The sequence below is a fragment of the Podarcis vaucheri genome, assembly GCF_965113315.1.
Source record: "Podarcis vaucheri genome assembly, chromosome: 10".
NCBI lineage: Eukaryota > Metazoa > Chordata > Lepidosauria > Squamata > Lacertidae > Podarcis > Podarcis vaucheri.
In genome coordinates, this window is record NC_138748.1 from 4304722 (window position 1) to 4325426 (window position 20705).

Here is a 20705-nt window from a genome sequence, read left to right on the forward strand (position 1 = left end):
GGATAGCCCTTGCTGTCTAGGAGCATGGATGGCTGGGGCTGGTCCAGAATCTCAGGAAGCTGAACTGCACAGAAAGATGTTATCTGATGCCTCCCCCACAAGGGTCAGCTGCACCCACAGCCAAGCATGGCCCCTTTAAGCCCTGCTGGTCTCTTCTGTGGGTCACGTCATGTCGACTCTTTTTTAAATCTGAGAATGATCTACGACTTGAGTTCCACCTGGTACTTTGCTCTTTGGTGCTGATGGGAGTGGGAGTCCAAAACTGCTGGACGGCACCAAGCTGGGAAAAGGCTACTTTAGCTGCTAAGTTCTGACAAATCTGCAATACTAAAATCCGTCATGAATTCTTATAGTGAGGTTTTGTCACAAGGTTTGATGTGTTGGAAGATGATAGGACAAAAATGCCACTGTCTCCATTTATACCCTTTAGGTTGGAGTATAAATATTCTAAACTGGTGATGACAGCAAATTCAAAAGAATGTGAGCTTCCTGCTGCTGACAGCTGCGCGATCATGGAAGGGGAAGATAACGAGGAAGAAATAGTATATTCAAACAAACAGTCATTACTAGGAAAACTCAAATCATTGGCAACCAAGGTGAGCCACTGCTGTCAGTAATTTGCAGCTATATATCGTTTTCAGGCTATTTTTTAAGTGTGCAGGTTGATATGCCATTTCTTATTGGTTCTGGGAACAAAGCAGCACGGCTGAATTACTCCCTGCTATTCCCATAGAATGGATGGGAGATAAGGATATCTATTTATCTGAAGTACTTGCATCCCAACCTCACCAAGATCTGAAGGTGGCTAACAGAAAACCACAAAATAGGTGTTTAGACAGTAAAAGCTTTCAAAATAGAATGTTTTTTCTATGAAGGTTGTGAGGCCAAATAACCAAATGAATAAAAGCTTTGCTTCAAAGAGCATATATATTGATTTTCTCAAGGCTTCCAATATGTTGATTTGAGAAGTGAGATTTTGAGATTCCAGTCCAGCTCTGTTTCCTGGATAGTGTTGACTTTAAAAAAAACAAGCAAGCAAACCATGAATATATTAACTAGCTCACATGGATTTTCAGTATGCAAATGCATGTTGCTTTGGGGTTTTTCACACATTACATAAAGGGCAAACCTTGGTTTTGCCACTTAAAGTATACTAGGCAGTGAGTGACAGCCAGTCCTGGGTCCGAAATGAGTTTGTGTGCACGATGCATATCTTTGCAACATGGGTGTCCACATGTTTTGTTTACAGTTTACCTTTTCAAATGTATAATTAACATAGCATCATACCCCAAACTGTAAAGAAATTCTTAGTCCCTGGCCTGAAATAATTTGTTAGTTAAACATTCTATTCTATTCTATTCTATTCTATTCTATTCTATTCTATTCTATTCTATTCTATTCTATTCTATTCTATTCTATTCTATGGATATATGTGTTTGGCAAAACTGAGCCTTACCTCCTAACTTGTCTTTGGAATGGGCCCAATGAGCAGCCTGGGAGCATCTGGGACTGTAATGCTGCTGAACAGATCACATCCTTATGGGAGATGATCGGGAGCCCTCTGTGTGAATGGGATCTGTGCATCTTATCTATATCTGTTTCTATAATATAAGCACTTATCTCTTTGCTATGCAGGAAAAGGAAGACCGCTTTGAATCTGTTCAGCTGAAATCCTCAAGATCTCAAAATATATGAAGACTTTAACTCTGCCTTTGAACCAGCAAACCTGATCTTGATTTACGCAGGAGCACATTTCTAACATGTCCTGGTTTGTGTCTGAAGGGTGGTTTCCTGTGGGAAATGTTGCACAGTCCAACATGAAGAAACTAGCAGGGAAGAACACGAGAGACTGTTGCCTTATTGTGAGACTGAGTCACTTGCCAAAAAGGAAAGTCAAGCAGATGAGCTCATGAGCTGGGAATGAAGGTCTGCTCAGGGACAGAGGAAACATGGGCTGTGGCAGCCCAAGATGTTTGGGTACTTGCTGCAGAAAACCCAAAATGGCACCTCCCAGAGTAGTAAAAATATATTAAGACAGAAGATGGTTTGCTGCCCTTTAATGTTCTCTGCCCCTGTGAGGTGGGTTGCTTCACTCTGTACTGCCTGAGAAAGAGGTCATATCCTGACATGAAGTTTACATGGCATGGCACATGCTTCATTATTTGTATCCCCTTTTAGTCCCAATCACTTTTGTCACTTAGCCGAAACAGAGACTGGCTTTTAGAAAGAATAGAGATGATTCCTTAGTCACTACAGGTATCTGCAGAGGTATGGAGGTGGCAGGATCCTGGCTTTCTCTTGAAATCACACCACTAGTCACTACTTGAAATCCAAGAGCTGCAGACAGGCTTCTTTTTACTCCTCAGAAAGGAGAGTGCTTGTAATGTAAATCTGTAGTGTTTTGCCTAACATTGAGAATGCAACTTCTGCTCCTGCAGAATCAACTTCTGGAGGTGGAAAGACATCATTAAAATGGAAGGCCTCTGAAAGGCTAGCAGTACAATCCTGTGTACGTTTACTCAGATGTGGAGTTTTCTCCTGTGTAAGGATGTTGTTTAGGATTACAGCTTCACTTGAAGGTCACTTTGCTAGTTGAGGAACATGGCGAGACTTAAGACGTCTAGCTTGGAGGGTAGTCAGGTGGATGTTACTTCCCATGGCAAGCCCTTTTGGGATGGAGCAATTCTTCCCATTCCAAATGGTGCAATGACATGGTCAAGATTGTGTGGGCTGGATGCAAGGGGCAGCTTTGATTGAGTTTCATGTCAAGCAGCAACCGTGTAGCTTTTGGCATTTAAGAAATTACCCTTAAGGACGCTTAATGTTCATAAACTAAAAAGAAGGGATCCCGAAGAGGTCAGCCACTTTGCACACTGGACCGGGGCAATGCATGAGTGCTTCTGTAAGTCATTCCTCAACCTGGGAGGAAATACTCAATCCAAATTTGACATGTTTGGGCCTCAAAAGAGAGACATTGATACACTCTGGTGTTCCTGTGACTTCTCTGCCTCTTTTTGTTAGGTTGTCTTAGGTGTGAGACTTGACCCTTTTGAAATGAAAAGTAATGTCTGAAGTAGCCCCTGGTCTAATGACTGGGAAGCACTGCAGTCGGGTCCTAATGCATTCACCAAAACAGAACTTCTTACACTGGAGCTTGTATTGCAAATTCAAATTCTGCGGACTAATCTGAAGCAGGTGAAGGCAGCGTCAACCCCTGGATTGTGTCCCCTTTCAAACCTCCCTCTGCCCCACCCCACTGACTTACAGGTGAATTGCCCCAGAGGACTAGCCGGATGACTTGAGCGCCAAGTGTGGAATGCCCAGGGGCTCCTTCAACAGGGTAGCGGGAGATGGCTCGTCCACAGACACAGCAGCAGTAATCTATCAGTGGTGACCATGCCTTCAACAGCTGAAAAGATTATGACTTTGACCACGGAAATCATTCTGAGTCACTGCAACTGTATCCGTAGCTGAGTGACTCTTGCCATGGCTCCGGATGCATTGAGTGGAGTATAGTTTGACCACATGAAAATATGTGGCTTCCTCATTTGGTTTCCTCATATGAGACCTTTAGCCCAGCAAGTTTTATTGCTCTGCCTGTAGTTCACCAAGGGCCTTGGCCTGAGATCTTTCCCAGCCCCATCTCAGATAAGGGGGATTGACAATGGAACCGTCTGTGTACATTTCATGTGCTCTGTGCACAGCTATGGACCCTCCCTGCCCCACATCAACCAGCTCGTGGAAATTCTTTATGGAGATTATTTACATTTTTCTCTTATCTGTAGTCCTCAAGTAGAGCTGCTCTTCCCTCTTCTTCAGGGATTGATTAAGAGGTGGAAATAACTGCACCCTCAGAGTTGTACGCATGGTACTTTCTCACTTCTGTTTTCTCTAAGCCATGGATTTCCATGAAGGTATTTGGAAAAGATCTGGCAATCTTCCGTAGGCAGTGTGTGCTGCCACTAGGCCATTATTTTCCAAAACATCCCCCATGTTTGGTATTTATTGCAACAGCGTTGTAGTGGTATACCTGTCTGATACTAAGGCCATGTGTAATAAAGCCATTTTATAGTGTCGTCCATGGTTAAAGTGTACCATCTAATTGGGCCACCTCGGAGGCAGGCAAGGTGGGGAATTTGTCAAAATCCCCAAAACAGCCTTTGGCAACCGGGTGCCCTCCAGCTGTTTTGGACCACAACTCTCATCAGCCCCATCTGAGACCGACAAAGAGACCTCTGCCCACAACAACGTTGTGCTTCTTTCTTTGACTTCCAGCTTTGCACATCCCGTTTCATTCAGGTAGATCCAATGAGGGACCCCCAAGGCCAGCCCTGGATGCATTGGACTCATTGATGTCATCGGCTGTGATTGAGTGCCTGCTATGCACTGAAGTTTCCTTTTTTGCTTCTTAGAAGCTAAGAAATCTACAACAAAATGGAGTGCTCCTCTTTAGTGTACCAGCCAGCATTTCCATTCCGTTCCCCTTCCCTCCAAGTTTTCATTTCTCACCCAACAGGCCCAACAGGCCCAGAGCCATCTCTCCCTACTTCTGTAAATCTTGGGGTTTCTCAAAGCATGCTAATAACTCCCTCTTGTTTCTAAACCAGGCAACTCCCAGTTTAGGTGCATCCAATACGTGCACAACCGTGCACATGCGCACAGCACTGAACCCAAAAATGACCCCCCAAAGTCATAAAGACATCACTGAAACATCACCAAAAGGTTGAAATGGGGGTGGAGCAGAGGCAGGGGCAGAACAGGGTGTTTGCAGGCTTTTTAAATGGGTGTTTGATGACATGTGATTTCACGCATTGACCTGGAATGCAACCTGTGCACCAACAGGGAGTTGCCTGCAGTCCTGTTTCGGGCTTGTGTTGTAACTCTGCGCTTCACTTTGCTGTTGGCATATACCACCTCTTTGCTAAAGAGCATTGAATTCTGCCTAGCAAGGAAGTTCTACAAGTAACTTTGATTTTTGGAGGGCAAAATTTGGTACCCACCATATGCCCAGTCCACCTGAATAAAAACCAAACTAATTTCACCTCAGTCAGATGTTCACACTTGAAACATTATACAGTGCTCCCATTGCTTTGTCAAGTTATCTGTTCTTAAACTTTTATAATAGCTGTTTGTCTCATAAAATTCTCTTTTGTTATTTGAGTTAACGTATACCACCTACTCATAATGGACAAATGCGGTTTAGACCTCTCTTAGCACATAGCGCAGGTATGAAACTCCAAAGTGCAAAAACTGCCCTTCATTGAAGTTGGGAGGCAAGGGAGCTCCAGCTGGATACTGGAGCCAGTTGTCAGTCAACATATACTGGGTAGAGGGAAATCATAATTAGAAGTTATTTGCCTCCCAAAGCCTCGGTATCCAGCAAAGCAAAACTCCTGTTTCTGAGACCAATCCAAAGTGCTGGTCAATAAAAGTCCAAAATAGTTTGGGACTAGGATGTTGACAAGGTCATTTTCTCACACTAGATCCTGCCTACTTATTCACCTCTTTGGTTGATGCTCTGGGTCAGGATCCCAACGGCTAGTGGACATCCTGGCCTGGGGGCCTATTCTGGCACTTTTCTCTGTTGATATTTAGATTTCCAATGGAGACTTGTTTGTTTCCAACCCAGAGAAGATCTTAACTATATTTTACCAGCTCAAGTTGAGTTGACTCTTCAGTTTTGTTGTGGGTGGGTGTGCTGCTGACGCTGTTTTAATTTTATTAATTTTAAATATCACTTTATATTTTATTGCGATCTTATAGAATGGTGGAAGTTACTCATTGTGGCAGGATACACATATATTTTTAATAAATAAGTAAATTTGTTTTCCTTTTCTCTCTTTCCCTAAAGCAGTGTTTTTCAACCTTTTTTGGCCAAAGGCACACTTGTTTCATGAAAAAAATCACGAGGCACACCACCATTAGAAAATGTTAAAAAATTTAACTCTGTGCCTATATTGACTATATATAAAGTAATTCTCTTGAATAGGAATCAAATAAACACAAAGAAAGTATTTTATAATTACTTTATTATGAAATAGTAAGTAAACAGAAATATGAAAAATTATAAAATACTTTATTCAGTGTACAACCTGGGCCTGTTTGGCTGAACACAAAGCTGATATTCTGGCTGGAATCAAACGTTGCGGACCCCGCTACTCTCTATGGGGAATCGGATGAGAGTCCGCTCTCATCCGATCCCATCCGATCTGATCCCCACCCAGGACAGATGGAAAATAGGGTGGACACAGTCCGGCGCCCGCCTAGTGGGGGAAAATTTGACTTTTTTATTTTTTTAAAATCTTTCGAATTTTTCAATTTTTCCCACGGCACACCAGGCAACATCTCGCGGCACACTAGTGTGCCGCGGAACAATGGTTGAAAAACACTGCCCTAAAGAACAAGGTATGGTTATTTCTAGTTTCCCCCAAAGTGAAGACCTTTGCTTTCTTAATAGCCTCCCTGGGCAAACACGTTGCCAGCAATGCCTTATCACTGCTGAGATGCGAGTGGATTGGGGGGAAATACCCCTAGTTTTCATCATACACCATTTCACTGTTCATTTCCAAAGCACCTTCATGTTTATTACTGCCACCACTCAACATTTGTCAAATGATTATTTTTTCCCATTAAACCTTGCAGATAACACACCCCTCTATGCTCACATCAGTTTCCTTTCAAATTTGGGACACCCAATTTCATCCTTCAAAGATTAACATGTTATTAACATGTTAATAGTGCTTCTCTGTGTCTGATTGGGTTTCTGTCTCTGCTGTTATGCATTTATTGAACCTGGGGGAGAATGCCCATACTTCCCTGGACAAGAACACATTTTCAGCATTTTGAACTGATCAAGAGTGAAAGGGCAGGAGCAAGGAGTCCTGATTATTGGCTGGTATTCAGAGCTGAGAGGAAGACCTCACGAGTCCCACATGAACAGCACGGGAAGCATGGATAAAGCTCTGTTCTGATTATGCAGAACAGAATTTCTATTTGTTTGTTTGTTTATTCATAAAAGTATTTCTGTACTGCTGTCTCATAAAATACCAGGGTAGTGTCCAACAATGTGGAGACAAGAGAACATAGAACCTATTAAAACAGTACAAATTTGGAGTGAGAAGCTGGAGACTCCTAGCCACTGCCGTCTTCATGATGGACCTCGGGAGGGTCTCTCCTGCGCAGACAGACCAGCCTCAGCCTCTAGATGCCACTTGGAGCGCCAGCCTTGCCCTGACAATCAGTGTCCGTCTGGAGGCAGCCCTGCATGTGGAAAGGTCTCTCTCCATGGAGACTTGAACCTTAATTGAAAAGTGTTGCATCCCATGGAGGGAGCCCCATGTGACTCCATACTTCCAGGCTGATGTGCATGATGTTGGCATCTAGGGGTCAGGGTTAGCCCATGCCTGCATGGATGTTCATATGGAATGCCTGAAAAGGGCTTCTGTCAGAGCCTCTTTTTTCTCCAAACTATGTATTACATAAGCCCTTGCCTGCCTTTTCTGTGGGATGGTGTCTGAGAATGATGTCATCAAGGGCAGCATCAGGGACCAGAGATGAAACACTTGGTGGAGAAAAACGGTTTAGTCTTGGGGCTGCCCATTGTCTAGGGCAGAAAGGCTGGTGAAAGTTCCAGCATGAAATGGCACATTTTGGAAGCATGGTTATAACATAACTTTTTATAACTCTAGAGTGGTTCATGGAAGCTACTTAAAAGTTTCTCCAAAAATCTGAGTCTGAGATTTTCCCAATTGAATTTTGATTGTGCAACTGGAATCTCTCTTGTATCATGTGTAGCCATATTGGTTATTAAATTGCTGCTGTTTTCATTTCTTTTTCTTTTTTCATTATTATTATTTTTTTGAGATGTGGAGGTTGTTAAAACTCTTTATTTTAACTAATAAATGTCTACATTTATTCAGCTAATTTAACTGACATTGAGTAATTCTTCATATCACACTCACCAGTCAAATCTGTACATAGAGGACCAATTTCCATCCCCCATTACATTTGTGTGTACAGCGCTCCCAGCCTTGGAGAGAGAGACTAATAGTCACCTGTAAATTGCAAACTCATCAGGGCTTGGACCGGTCTTTTACTTATCTTACTCTGCAAAATGTTTTTGTTCATTGATGCCTCTCCCTAATAATAATAATAATAATAATAATAATAATAATAATAATAATAATAATATTTATGCATTGGAGGTACAGGCTGCCCCAACACAAGAGTTTCTTGCAGATAAGACGACATTGTTTGTTTGTTTTTAAAAATTTATACCCCACCCTTCATTGTTAAACAATCTCAGGATGGGCCACAACATACAACATACATGAAGTTAAAATCAGATACAAAATTACAGAGCAAATGAATCACTGTATAAAATTCAGCATACACCACTGTCACATGGGCCAAATCTGTTTACTCAAAAGGTCTGATGGAAATTGAAATGTTTTCACTTGCCACCCAAAACTGAACAGTGTTGATGCTGATCTAACCTCCAGGATAAGAATGTTTCACATCCGGGATGCCATCACCAAGAAGGCCCTGTTATGAGTTCTAAAAGGATGAGCCTTGCTTGGTAATCGCATAATGAGAAGGGCTTCCCTGGTAGATCTCAAGTAACAGGATGTTGCAATATTTAATTATGGGTGAAATCCAACTAAGTTATACATGCAGTTAATCCACTGAAATCAGTGGATCTACTTGAGTGTGATTAATCTTGGGCAGAACCCCAATATTTTACTCCTTTACTCTGCCAAGGAAGCCTCAATATGGTACTAGCAAATATAGGGAAACAGCAATAAGATAGGAAATTGCTCAACATGTTTCAGTGGAAACCTTCAGGTTCACAAAATTTCAATTTGTCAAGTTAACCAGCAAGGTAGTGTTGCCTTACCATAATAACAGGACTAGCCCATCACTGTTGACTGCCTCTTTTATGTGCTCAGATTTAAAGCAGTTGCCATTTACCTCTGGGGGTACTTCTTCTAAGCTTTGTGAATAATATGTCCCCATTTTTGGGTGTGTATTCAGTGTCATGGTGCAAGCATGTGGACTACTACCTGCACTGGCAAGGAACTCTGGCTGCAGCAGGCTGACAGTTGCCACCCTATGAAGTCTGCTCCACAGAGGTTTCCCCCTGGTGACCATAACCTGCAGATATAATGGCTCAAGATATTTTGGTGCCAAAAGATTGAAAGAGCCAAATGAAGGGGTCCTTTAATCTCAGCACCTGTCCTAGTGGTTAAAAATAAATGATTGACATTTGCAACCCTCAAAACTGTCACCTGAAATGGGATACCTCACCCATACAATAAAGGCCAGCCTTGATAATATGTAGACCAGACCCGAAGAATCCACAAAGAGCTTTGTCAGCTGGTTAGTAAAACTGTTATCCTCTGAATGTAGAACAATTTATAAATTCTGAAATAAAATAATAAATAAAACCAGTATAAAATAACTGCTCTGTTAAGGCAGATTTATCATTACACCTGCTGGGGAAGAAATTTAGTAACCTCTTAGCGGGGAAAAGGGCAATTATGCTGAAAAGCTTTTCAGGTTTTATTATTGACAACTTTACATTAATTAATACAGCTGTGAAAACCATTTGCTGCACAGAATGTAACCATAATATACAACATAGAAATGCGGTCTAAGTAAATTACAACAAGGAATTACAAAAGTCTCATTAGAAAGATAGCCACCAAACATGGCAGCCGACCTTCCGCTCACTGCGGAGTCAACATGGTGGCACAGCAACATCCCTTAGAACAGTTAATCACAGAAGGCTCTAAATTTGTTCTAAAAAGAACATCACTATATACTGTACAGTCCTCAAAAATAATTTATTACACTGTTTCTAGAAAAAAAGCTAGTCTTTTTTTTTTTAAAAAAATTGTTCTTTTTCCAGAGTCCACAAGAAATGTGCAATTCTTCCCAGCTGTCTAGGAATGGCAGCGCCAGCTGTATGATCACAGAGATGAGGTGGTGGAATCCACAACTTCTCTTCCATTGCAGACGGTTGGCACATACACATTGGCAGAGGCTGAAAGAGAAACATTGCCAGGAGCTACAGAGAGTTCTTAATACAAGTGCAATTTCCTTGCTCTTGAAATGATGAAGAGGAGAACTAAATGCCTTAACACCAGACAGATGATAATACAGAAAGAGCCATTAGGACTGCATAATAGTAGGGCATCCTATTTAAAATGTGGGGTTTTTTTTGGGGGGGGGTTATTGGGTTGTTTCTTTCATTTTGATTATATATTTTGTGGTTTTATATTCTTATTTTGTTCTGTGAACTGCCCTGAGACCTTCGGGTATAGGGCGGTATATAAATTAATTAAATAAATAAAATAGAAAATAATAAATGTAGGCCAGTTTCAAAAATACCACAGAAGTATGGAATCCTGAGAATTGCAGTGGCTAGAGATTTCTAGCAAATAAGTCTCAGCACTTTCAAAATCCTCTGGCTTATGTAATGCCTCTTACCAGTAATCCAGTAATCAGTTGCTTTCAATTTATTAGAGCCCAGTCAAAGGAAGATTTGCCCCCGTCTTGGGCTGGGTGAGTTCAGGTGCTCACCTCCAGTCTCTGGCCTCAGAAGACATCAGGGAGAGTTAGAATCATAGAATCATAGAGTTGGAAGAGACCACAAGGGCCATCGAGTCCAACCCCCTGCCAAGCAGGAAACACCATCAGAGCACTCCTGACATATGGTTGTCAAGCCTCTGCTTAAAGACCTCCAAAGTAGGAGACTCCACCACACTCCTTGGCAGCAAATTCCACTGTCGAACAGCTCTTACTGTCAGGAAGTTCTTCCTAATGTTTAGGTGGAATCTTCTTTCTTGTAGTTTGGGTCCATTGCTCCGTGTCCGCTTCTCTGGAGCAGCAGAAAACAACCTTTCTCCCTCCTCTAGGTGACATCCTTTAATATATTTGAACATGGCTATCATATCACCCCTTAACCTCCTCTTCTCCAGGCTAAACATGCCCAGCTCCCTTAGCCGTTCCTCATAAGGCATCGTTTCCAGGCCTTTGACCATTTGGGTTGCCCTCCTCTGGACACGTTCCAGTTGGTCAGTTGTCCCTTGGCAACTGCAAGCAAGGCAGGATTTGTCCCCCTCATGGCCTGAGCACCATTCAGCTGCTCAGATCCACTCCCTCACCTAGATGGCCGCTGAAGGGGGAAGACCAAGGATGAGGGAGGGAAATGTTGCCCCAGGGAGCTGCTAGGCACCTTAGAAGCAACATGTTATTGAACTAGTGCGTGCTTTTCTTGTGCAAGACACTTTTAAAGCCTCTCGGGGATAAAAAGTGAGAAATAAGTATTGCAACTAAGTAAACCAATTGTTCAATCAAACTACCACTGGTTCAGTTGACTGATCTACCAATTAAACCTCACACACCTAGCTTTTATAGATATAAATGGAAGGTGACGCTTGTCCAGAGGAACTCAATGAATTCTTGTACTGTGTGTCCAGGACTCTTACCAGCCGGATCATGCAGGCTTTGAGCATGTGTTTTGTGTGCGTGTTTAAGGGTTGAAAGAAAATATAAAGGGAATACCCTTATTTTCTCACACATCCATATACCAGTTGTTTCTCCGGTGCTGTTTGTTAACAACTGCATGGGAGGCAGAAATTCAGCAGGTGAAGGGCTTCGTCCATCCTGTATGCCTGACCAGCTCCCCTTGGAATCCTGCCTCTTCTGTGGCTCTTAGCAAGCTGGTTGCTTTATAAGTGTCTTTTAAAAACAACCTAGTTGCGTCTGTTCCATTTCTGGAACTTGGGGTTTTTAAAAATAAAAATAAAACCAATGCTTTTTTATTGCTTGCTTTCAACCAGAGGCGGATTTAGAGCAGCGCAACAGCTTCCTCCGGACTGGGTGCTGGGCAAAGGGGGCACTGCAGGGCATCACAACTAGGATGCCGTGAGCTGAGCAGAACGGACAGGGCAGTTTTTGCCTTGCACAGGGTGCTGCTGAAATTTGAAAGACCCATTTCAATACTGGGTGTTACAGTTGCTACTTCCCACCTGCCTTGGCACTGTTTATTTCAAAATTCAATTACTGTAAACCACAACTGAGAAATCGCAGCCCCCTGGGACCAAATGTGTTCCTCCAGGCATGTCCAGCCCTGGCTGGAAAATGTCCTCAAATAAAGTGTCTTACTTTGTTGAAGGGGAGGGGGGCATGTTATATGCCCTTGCACATAGCAACTTGCCTCCTGCACAAAGGTAGAATTCACACGTGCTTCTCTGCCCACTTTTGTCTCTGCCTGCTCCCCCCACCCCACCAAGTGATGGAGAAGTTAGGAGAGCAAGAATGGGGGGGGGGGGCTCTGAAGGAAGCAGCCATGATCTTTAATTACCTTGGGAATAAGTGGTTCCTGTTCCGCTGACGCTGAACCTGTTGAGGTGCAGCCTGTGCGTGACCACATTCTTCTGTGGCTGGAAGAGGACAATATGCACTTTGGGGGCAAACAGACACCCCAAGACAACAAAGCCACTGAGACTTACGGAGATGCACATGGTTGTGGTCTGAACCTGCATGGAGAAAAACCAGAAGGGTCAGCAGGGATGAATTCTGAATTTCCAATACAAACACAATATCAGACCAGAGGCCCCTTGAACCCTGCGGCCAAATGGATGCCTATAGGAAACTCACAAGCAGGGTGGGAATGCAACAGCACTCACACTGCCGCCATGATGAGCAGACATACAGGAAGACAAACTCAATCCCTTTTGGAACATAGGAGCAGAAGACCAAAAATATGTCCCAGTGGATCTGATCAAGAGTTCATGTAGTCCAGCATGAACAATCTCCAACAATAGTTGAATGCCTTCACACCCTGCTTGAAATTTTCCTGCAAGCAGCAGACTTTTACAATTGTTTGTCCTTGAGCCATTAATGTTCAGATCCAAGCTGCTGCTGAATAGTATTGATCAAATTTTCACCCAAGTGCTTATACTTCCAGCTACCACCTCATATATGCTTTCCCTCCAGCACTACAAAAATGACATCCAGATCTATTGGTAGAACATGAGACACTTAATCTTATGGTCATGGGTTTGAGCCCCACATTAGGCAAAAAGATTCCTGCATTTACTTGGGTAAATGTAATGACCTTACTCTCATGCTAAGTGCCAAACTTTGTGTGATGTTAAGTGTGTTTAAGTTGTGTAAATGTCAAGTGTGAGGGAACCCAATCAGGTTCAGAACTGCAGGTTTCATTTTCTTCCTACACCAACATAGTCCCAACAAAATTGTCCCCCAAAGCTGCTGTTTGTCTTGGAAGGGAAACTGGGGTGGTGGAGTGATTTTTCATTTGGACCACAGTTGATGGAGAAGAAAAGTTAACACCCCCCCCTCTCCTTGAACCCAAAGCCCCAATCCTGCATTAGCATCCTGTGTATTCTAAGAAGCAGTGGCTGAGATTCTCCGGTTCCATGACACACTGCTCCCTAGCCACTACACATAAAAACAGCAGACTTTCATTGGTTAATCTGAGCAGAATATTTAATATTGCACTGGATCTGGCTAAAATGATGGTGGAAACTTACCCTGTAGTCACTTGATGTCACATAAAAGATTGGCAGAAAGGCCAGCCAAATAATGCATGTCGTATACATTGTAAAGCCAATAAATTTGGCTTCATTGAAGTTTTCTGGGCACTTCCTTGTTTTGAAGGCATACACAGTGCATAAGACTACAAGGATCACATCATACATTAAGGAGATCAACATACTAGAATCCTTGACATTGCACTTCAATATGACAGTCTGCCTTTTCTCAGGGATGGTGTATCGACGAGTGCCCGGGGCCTCCAAAATCAGCCACACAGACACCACCACAATCTGCACCATGATGAGGCTCAGGCAGATGAGGACCTGAGAGCGTGGGCTGATGAATTTAGGCCTCTGAGCCCCGTTCTTCACCCCATTGAATATTCTGGCAATGCAGTTCGTTTTCGTCAGGAGGGCAGCATAGCACGTGGCAAACGATGTGCCCAGGCCCAGACGGCGCAAGGTGCAAATGGCTGGCGAGGGCTTGGCAATAAAGAAGAAGGTCATGCTGTAGGAGAGGAAGACTCCAAAGAGGAGGATGTAGCAAAGCTCACGGCTTGAAGCTTTGACCAAGGGAGTGTTGTTGTGCTTTATGAAGACCCCCACAACTAGGAAAGTACAAACAAAGCCCAGGCATGCGATAGTCACAGGCCCTATGGCCCAGGCATCTTCCCACTTGATGTAATCTTCCGGTAAGTCATAACAGCTGGTGAGATCCGTAGAGGGCCATTGCCCAAGTCCACAATCTGAGCAGGTGAATTCGTCAGCAAGGTACTCGAAAGGTTCACAGGGAATACAAATCCAACAGCAGACATCTCCTGGCTGCGTGTTCTTCATCTCATTAGGTTGGCAGGGGTCACTGCACTGGGCAGTTGGAACAACATCTGTGGACCAATGGATGGAGTCCACATCGAGGGTCAAAGTTTCTGCCCACTGGCCAATCTTTAAGTAGGCATATTTACCACCATTGTGCTGGAAATTGAAGACATTGTATCGGCCTATCCCATCACCGTAAATATCAAATTTAACAGTGTTGTCTGCAGATTTGGAAGAACTGAATGGAGCTGCCAGAAATAAGAGAGAGAAAACAATGTTTCTAGTCTATGCATTTGCCCTTCTTTTCAGCGTGCATAAACAATCAATTTCATTTTTTGTCAACAGAGCTTCAACAAACCTAAAACCAGCAAAGAAATAATTTTGCATAAACTAATCTTCTAATCATTTGTACAGAGTTATGGTGTTGTTCGTTTTTTACTGTATTTTTCGCCCTATAGGACGCACTTTCCCCCCTCCAAAAATGAAGGGGAAATGTGTGTGCGTCCTATGGGGCGAATGCAGGTTTTCGCTGAAGCCTGGAGAGCGAGAGGGGTCAGTGCGCACCGACCCCTCTCGCTCTCCAGGCTTCAGGAAGCTATCTGCAAGCCTTGGGAGCCCGCGGGAGTTTCCGTTAGGCTCCCTAGGCTTGCGGATAGCAGCCTGCATCTCGAAGCCGGGGGCACGCTGCACAGCGCACCCCGGGCTTCGGTTCCCCGACCTGGTTTGGAGGCTGGCGGTGGGGAGAAGCACGCTTCTCCCTGCCACCAGCCCCACAAGCTCGGGGGACAGTGGGGAGGCGGAACGCCGCCATCCCACTGTCCCCCGACCTGGTTTGGAGGCTGGCGGCGGGGAGAAGCGTGCTTCTCCCCACCGCCAGCCCCACAAGCTGGGGGACATCAAAGTGTTGTGCCTCAAAATAGGACGGCCCTCAAAATAAACGGTTGAGGCCTCCTTCATACATCCTGGATGTTACAGGTCTGATGACTATTTGCATCTGTGATGCAGCCTCATATACTTACAGTAGCATCACGGCTGCAAGGAGCCCTGGGATGTGTAGTTCCAGGTGCCTGACATTCCAATTAAGAGTTCTCACCTATGGCAAACTGGATGCTCCCAAGGTCTTTCAGGCACAGGATGCTTCTTCTGGAGTACTAGAGAGGAATGGAGACCTTGCAAAGAGGCCTCTCCATGGCTGCCATAATTGCTGCTCTAACCACGAAGTTTGGGGTGATGGGAAGAGGCAGCGGAGGACCCCATGGGTGTGGCAGCTGGGGCAGCAGGAAGGGATGGGAGAGGTGTTCATGCCTCATGATCCCAATTATGTCTACTTTTACAGCAGAATGGAGAATTGTTACTCATTTCTGGAGCATGATTCAGAAGCAGTTGCCTCAGCTACGCCGTTGCTTCCTGAGAAACTACATTTTCTGCACATTCAACTCATAATTTTGAGTTGGGGAAGGTATGCTGTTCTCTCTGCCTTAGACCCTCACACTCAACACACCCAAGGTTTTGCAATAATGAATTTTGCATGGATCACGAAGAACACGGCTGTCATGGGCAGAAGCAAGCTTTCCCCCATTGGCCACTAAGCTGCAGCCAAAATTGTCTCGAGGAATTGGTCACATTTTCAGATAACATTTTTAGACATGTTGTTAACATCTCTGAGGGATACACCTAAATATATATATATTGTCCCTTAGCCTTTCTCTACAGCAAGATGTCTGGCCACAAGACTGAGTCCTGCTATCTGGATTAAGCAACTGTAGACAAACAGATCATCCTTGCCGAGTTTTTAGAACTTCCAGAGACTTCCTTACACATTATCCATCAAGTGTTACTTGCACAGCCAATGTTTCTCTTACCCTTATCGTCTTGAAGACTTTGGGTTTTTGTGTGAAAGTAAAACTTTGATAGTAGGAGACTCAGGCAGAAGAAATAAAGAAATATTTATTATACAGAGTAAAGTTGGTAAAACAAATGATTTGTTGGGAGATGAAGTTCTTAATAAATCTAGCCGGTGTTTCAGGCTTCTAAACAAGGTAGTAAACATGGAGCTTCTTTTCAACTTCAGCTGCTTATTTTCAGTTCGATGTTACAGGTTTCCAGCCTAGATGGTCAATGCTCAGCTTCTCTCCCGTTATTTCACTTCAGTTCCTTCACTTAGTGGTTTGTGTGGGTGTTTCAGCTTAACACTTTGGCTCCTAAAGAAGGGGGGACTTTCCGTCAGTTTCCCAACCTTTCCTCACTGCCACTCCTGAGGTACTTCCACCCCAGGGGATTCAGGGGATCCCACACCCCTCTTAACTGGTCTGGGAGCTTCTCTGTCTAGAAGATCCCTCCCCTCCTGACTGACATGAGATCCAAGGAGACTTTATCCTCACAGACTCTACTTCTCCTTGTTCAAATTCAGCCTTCTCATTACTCCTGTCTGAATACTCTCCCAAGATACTACACTCGGTCTTTGTATCTAAGCTCAGAGACCTTTTCTCTAGCTGTGGATATTCTGCTCCTCAGAGTGGATGTTCCACACACGGACCAGAACCAACTCTGCAACTCTCCCTCCTGCTCTTTCCCTTAGTTAGACTATCAGGTTATCTCTCCTTTTATTCTCCCTCCCAAAGTGCTGGCTCCACCCCGTTCTGACTAACTCTTGGCAGCCAATCAGAGAGAGGTGCCAGCCCTCTGGTGGAATTCTATGGCACTGCACCCCCAGGCTCTGGTCTGGCTCAGCTGTCTGTCACTGCAGTGTTAAAGATATATGCTTAATGTGCATAAAATGCTGTGCTTGAATATATTGTATTTGAAATGCTAGAAAGAGAAGTTTACATTAGGAGTTTAATTATAGTAAACATGCTAAGGAAGGTTGGGTGTTGAATGTTTCCGTTTGAGGGTTTAGGACAGCAGGAAATGTTGGAGGGGATGTTCTGTTATGATGAACAAGTTTATTATCTCTCTCTGGGACCAGAGAGAGGAAAGTTTACTGAACTGCATTAAGGACTAAAAAAGAAGATGGGACTGCATTGCTTGCTTGTTTAAGCATAAATTGTAACTGTGTATCTTTATAATATTTATATGTAGCTATTTTAAAGTAAAGTTTTGAAACTTTGGAGAACAAATTCATTTCTACTCTGCACAAGGGTCAGGTCAGGGGTACAATTTGCAGCAACTCTAATAATCTGAACTGAAGAAAAGTTAATCTTAATTTTGTATCTCATTTCCATTGGCTGCCATTCCAATTTGCATTTCCTTTTTTATTTTTGGTGTGTCGGGGGGAGGAATTATGACAATATAATTAAAATGGGGGGAAAGGAATCAAAACTCAACATAGGTGTTTTTTTTAAGAATCATAATTATGTTTCATTTATAATTCCCAGACTGAAGGAACCTACTCTGAGATTTTAAACACTGATGCCTTGGGGTTGATAAGAGTCATTTAATTTGAAGTTATTCACTGTGGGAAATACCTTGCACAAAAGGAAGGAAGCATTGCAAGATAATTTATGCTAGCAATCAAATTCTAATTACAAAGGAAATTAAAAGCCCATTCCCCCTCCCCCCCACAGCCTCACGCCACCTCTGGGCCTTTTGGAAAACCACTGTGTGATCCTTAAAAAGTTCCTCTGATGCACAATTCTGTGAAGTGGATGGAACATGGGCCTGCAAATGTGTTTAGAGAGCCATACTTCATAGCAGGGACCTAGTTCTGCTGTGAAGATTGATTTATAGCCTTGTTAAAGCAGCTAGCAATGTTCAGCCCACAGAACTTGATGATCTGACAAAACTTGTTGTTTCATTCTGCCTTCACTGTGTACTCCGCCTTCATTGCGCACTTCTGACTGTGCTCAAAGGAAAATCCATAGTCTGGTTCAGGAATGAGGCTGGTTCAGACTTTTGCCTTCACAGTAACATCCTTTGTGTGCTGGGAAAAAGACTCACAATTTGTGAGCAAGTGCAGCTGACACCACTCAAAGGATGGAATCAGGTGTGAGCCACACTCTTTCATCCTTGCCAAAAAGGGAAAAGTTAGCCATTAATGAAGTGAGACACACAAATTGGCATGTGCAAATTCCAGGTTCACATATGGTCTCTTTTGTGTGGGGCTGTGTCCACTTCTCAGGCCCGCTCCCCTCAACTCAAAAGATCATGCCTGCCGACTGAAATGCCTAAATTGTCCCCTGCATGTGCGTGGCTTGACTGCAGCACCAAACAAGGCCAGGCATAGTTATGGCAGACTGTTTGACATTACTGTAATCCCCCAACCCCCAACTCTCATCAGGTGAAACTAGGGACATTTATCACTCCCCCCCACAACCCTCCTTGACTGCCCAATTTGCACAGAACATTGCTACCAACACTATACCCCCAGGGTACAGCACACTTTCCACTGTCCTGAGAAAGCCCCTTAATCCTGATGGTATTTTATTCTTTGTTTGATTTACAAAAAGAAAAACAACCACCAATAAATAAATATTTCTGTCCAGCCAAGCAAGTGGCATGATCAGAGGCCAAGGCTGCATTCCAGCTGGGTAAAAGCACCCATCGAGGGAGCCAATCAAGGCGGGTGAAGTGGAGAGGGCCAGACTGGGCATCCCATCCCAGAGTTCTTCACATCTGGCTTAGATGGCAGAGATGGCTTTTAAATTTCTTAAAGGATGGATCTATCAACAGCTGTGTGCAGAGATTACTGAATGAAAACATCATGTTCAGAGATGGTATAACAGTTGTTTGGGAGAAACACAAAAACAACTCGTAGGTCATGACTGGAAATAGAATACAGGAATAAATGGGTGTTTGGTCTGTTTTAGAAGGGCTTTTCTTATAGGAAACAATTATTATTATTATTATTATTATTATTATTATTATTATTATTATTATTATTATTAAATTTACCTACTGTCCATCTGACTGGATTTGCCCCAGTCACTCTGGGTAGCTTCTAGCAAATTAAGGAAGGTAATGCCATGCAGGTAAAGAAATCCCCAGGGGCAGCAAGTGATAAACAGAAGTCAGTTTGTACTTCTCCTCCTCCTCTTCCTCCTCCTACTCGTAGGAATGAAAACAGGTGTGCTCAAAATGCTGCCCTTGCTAGACAGCGAAGGAGCCTGCAGATGGCACCAGAGAATAGTGCTGCATCTACGCCGTGTAACTAAAAGGAAACGAAACGAAAGGAAATTGCACCATTGGGAACTGGAGCTGGATTTCGTGAAGTGGTACTTTTTACTGCAAGCTGTCTTGGAAGGATTTGGAGAGTAGGTCTGCTCTGAGCAGTTTGCTTCTTTATCTTCGGTAGCCAAAATTGCAACCGTCTCCCACAAGTGAAATAGGGTGAGAGATGGAGGAAGTGTAACCCCCACCCTTTAAGTTCTGTTTTTCCTGTCCCCTTCTAAAACAGAGCCTTCTTCTGCAAGGACTAAGTTTAAGGTCATTTCCCCGTGTTATACAGAGGCAAGCCCAGGTTTGCCACCAGACATATACCCACTAGGGAGCTGGGGCCAATCATGTTTCCTTGTCAGGGGTACCATCTCACCCTCAAGACTGTGGGTGCCCACCACTGTGATGCGGATGTGCGACATCACACTCTCAGTCGCCTCTTTCCCAGGCTAAGAATATCCAGCTCCTTCAACTGCTCCTCATAAGGCTTGTTTTCCAGACCCATAATCATCTGGGCTGCCCCCCTCTGCACAGGTTCTAGCTTGTCAACATCCTTCTTAAATTATGGTGCTCTGAATTGGACACAGTGTTCCAGATGTCACACGCAAGGTTGTGTTGCGTTTTTGGAGGCGCCCCCCAGAAAAGTGTGCCTCACTGGCTGGCTGTAGAGGGTGGAGCTGAACTGCTTTTCTCTTGGAGGCAGCACTACAGCCGCCTGCCAGCTTTTCTCATTGGCCTTGTGGGTGCCTGGCCCCCATAATTATATGACAGTGGGTGCCCAAGCACCCACAGTCCCCTAGAGTGGCACCTATATTCCTTGATGGCTGTTTATCTGATATACACTTTTGTTGCATTCACACATTGCAATTTAAACATCTTTCTTGTATGTGTGAACATGTGTGACGTGGCTATAACTGTAGCTCAACATGGTCTAAAGAATTGCTCCCAGGTTCTACTTCCTCTTGACTTGAGTCTGTGCAGAATCCAGGCAGAGGCATCTAAGTGATTTTAGCAAGATGTGAGGAGATCTGCAATATCTGCAACTACAACATCTTCCCTTAGCCGTTCCTCATAAGGCATCGTTTCCAGGCCTTTGACCATTTTGGTTGCCCTCCTCTGGACACGTTCCAGTTTGTCAGTGTCCTTCTTGAACTGTGGTGCCCAGAGGAGGGC

General features: G+C 43.8%; 3 protein-coding genes across 4 annotated transcripts in view; 2 read left to right on the forward strand and 1 right to left on the reverse strand.

The window, feature by feature from the left end:
- The window catches only part of ELAPOR2 (endosome-lysosome associated apoptosis and autophagy regulator family member 2), a 103672-nt gene extending 99596 nt beyond the window's left edge, over positions 1-4076 (forward strand). Inside the window, exons 21-22 of the mRNA XM_082240109.1 lie at positions 431-596; positions 1636-4076. Of these exons, the coding sequence (XP_082096235.1) occupies positions 431-596; positions 1636-1695 (226 nt within the window). The 3' untranslated portion in view covers positions 1696-4076. The remainder of the gene's footprint in view (positions 1-430; positions 597-1635) is intronic.
- Positions 4077-9890: 5814 nt separating this feature from the next.
- The window catches only part of GRM3 (glutamate metabotropic receptor 3), a 147790-nt gene continuing 136975 nt past the window's right edge, over positions 9891-20705 (reverse strand). For both annotated transcript variants that reach the window (XM_082240112.1, XM_082240111.1), the window contains exons 4-6: positions 13563-14629; positions 12371-12545; positions 9891-10045 (exon numbers count right to left, since the gene is read on the reverse strand). In XM_082240112.1, the coding sequence (XP_082096238.1) occupies positions 9972-10045; positions 12371-12545; positions 13563-14629 (1316 nt within the window). In that variant the 3' untranslated portion in view covers positions 9891-9971. The remainder of the gene's footprint in view (positions 10046-12370; positions 12546-13562; positions 14630-20705) is intronic.
- Positions 15624-20705, forward strand: part of STK38L (serine/threonine kinase 38 like) — a 502631-nt gene continuing 497549 nt past the window's right edge. Inside the window, exon 1 of the mRNA XM_082240133.1 lies at positions 15624-15627. The gene's annotated coding sequence lies outside the window, so the exon portion shown is untranslated. The remainder of the gene's footprint in view (positions 15628-20705) is intronic.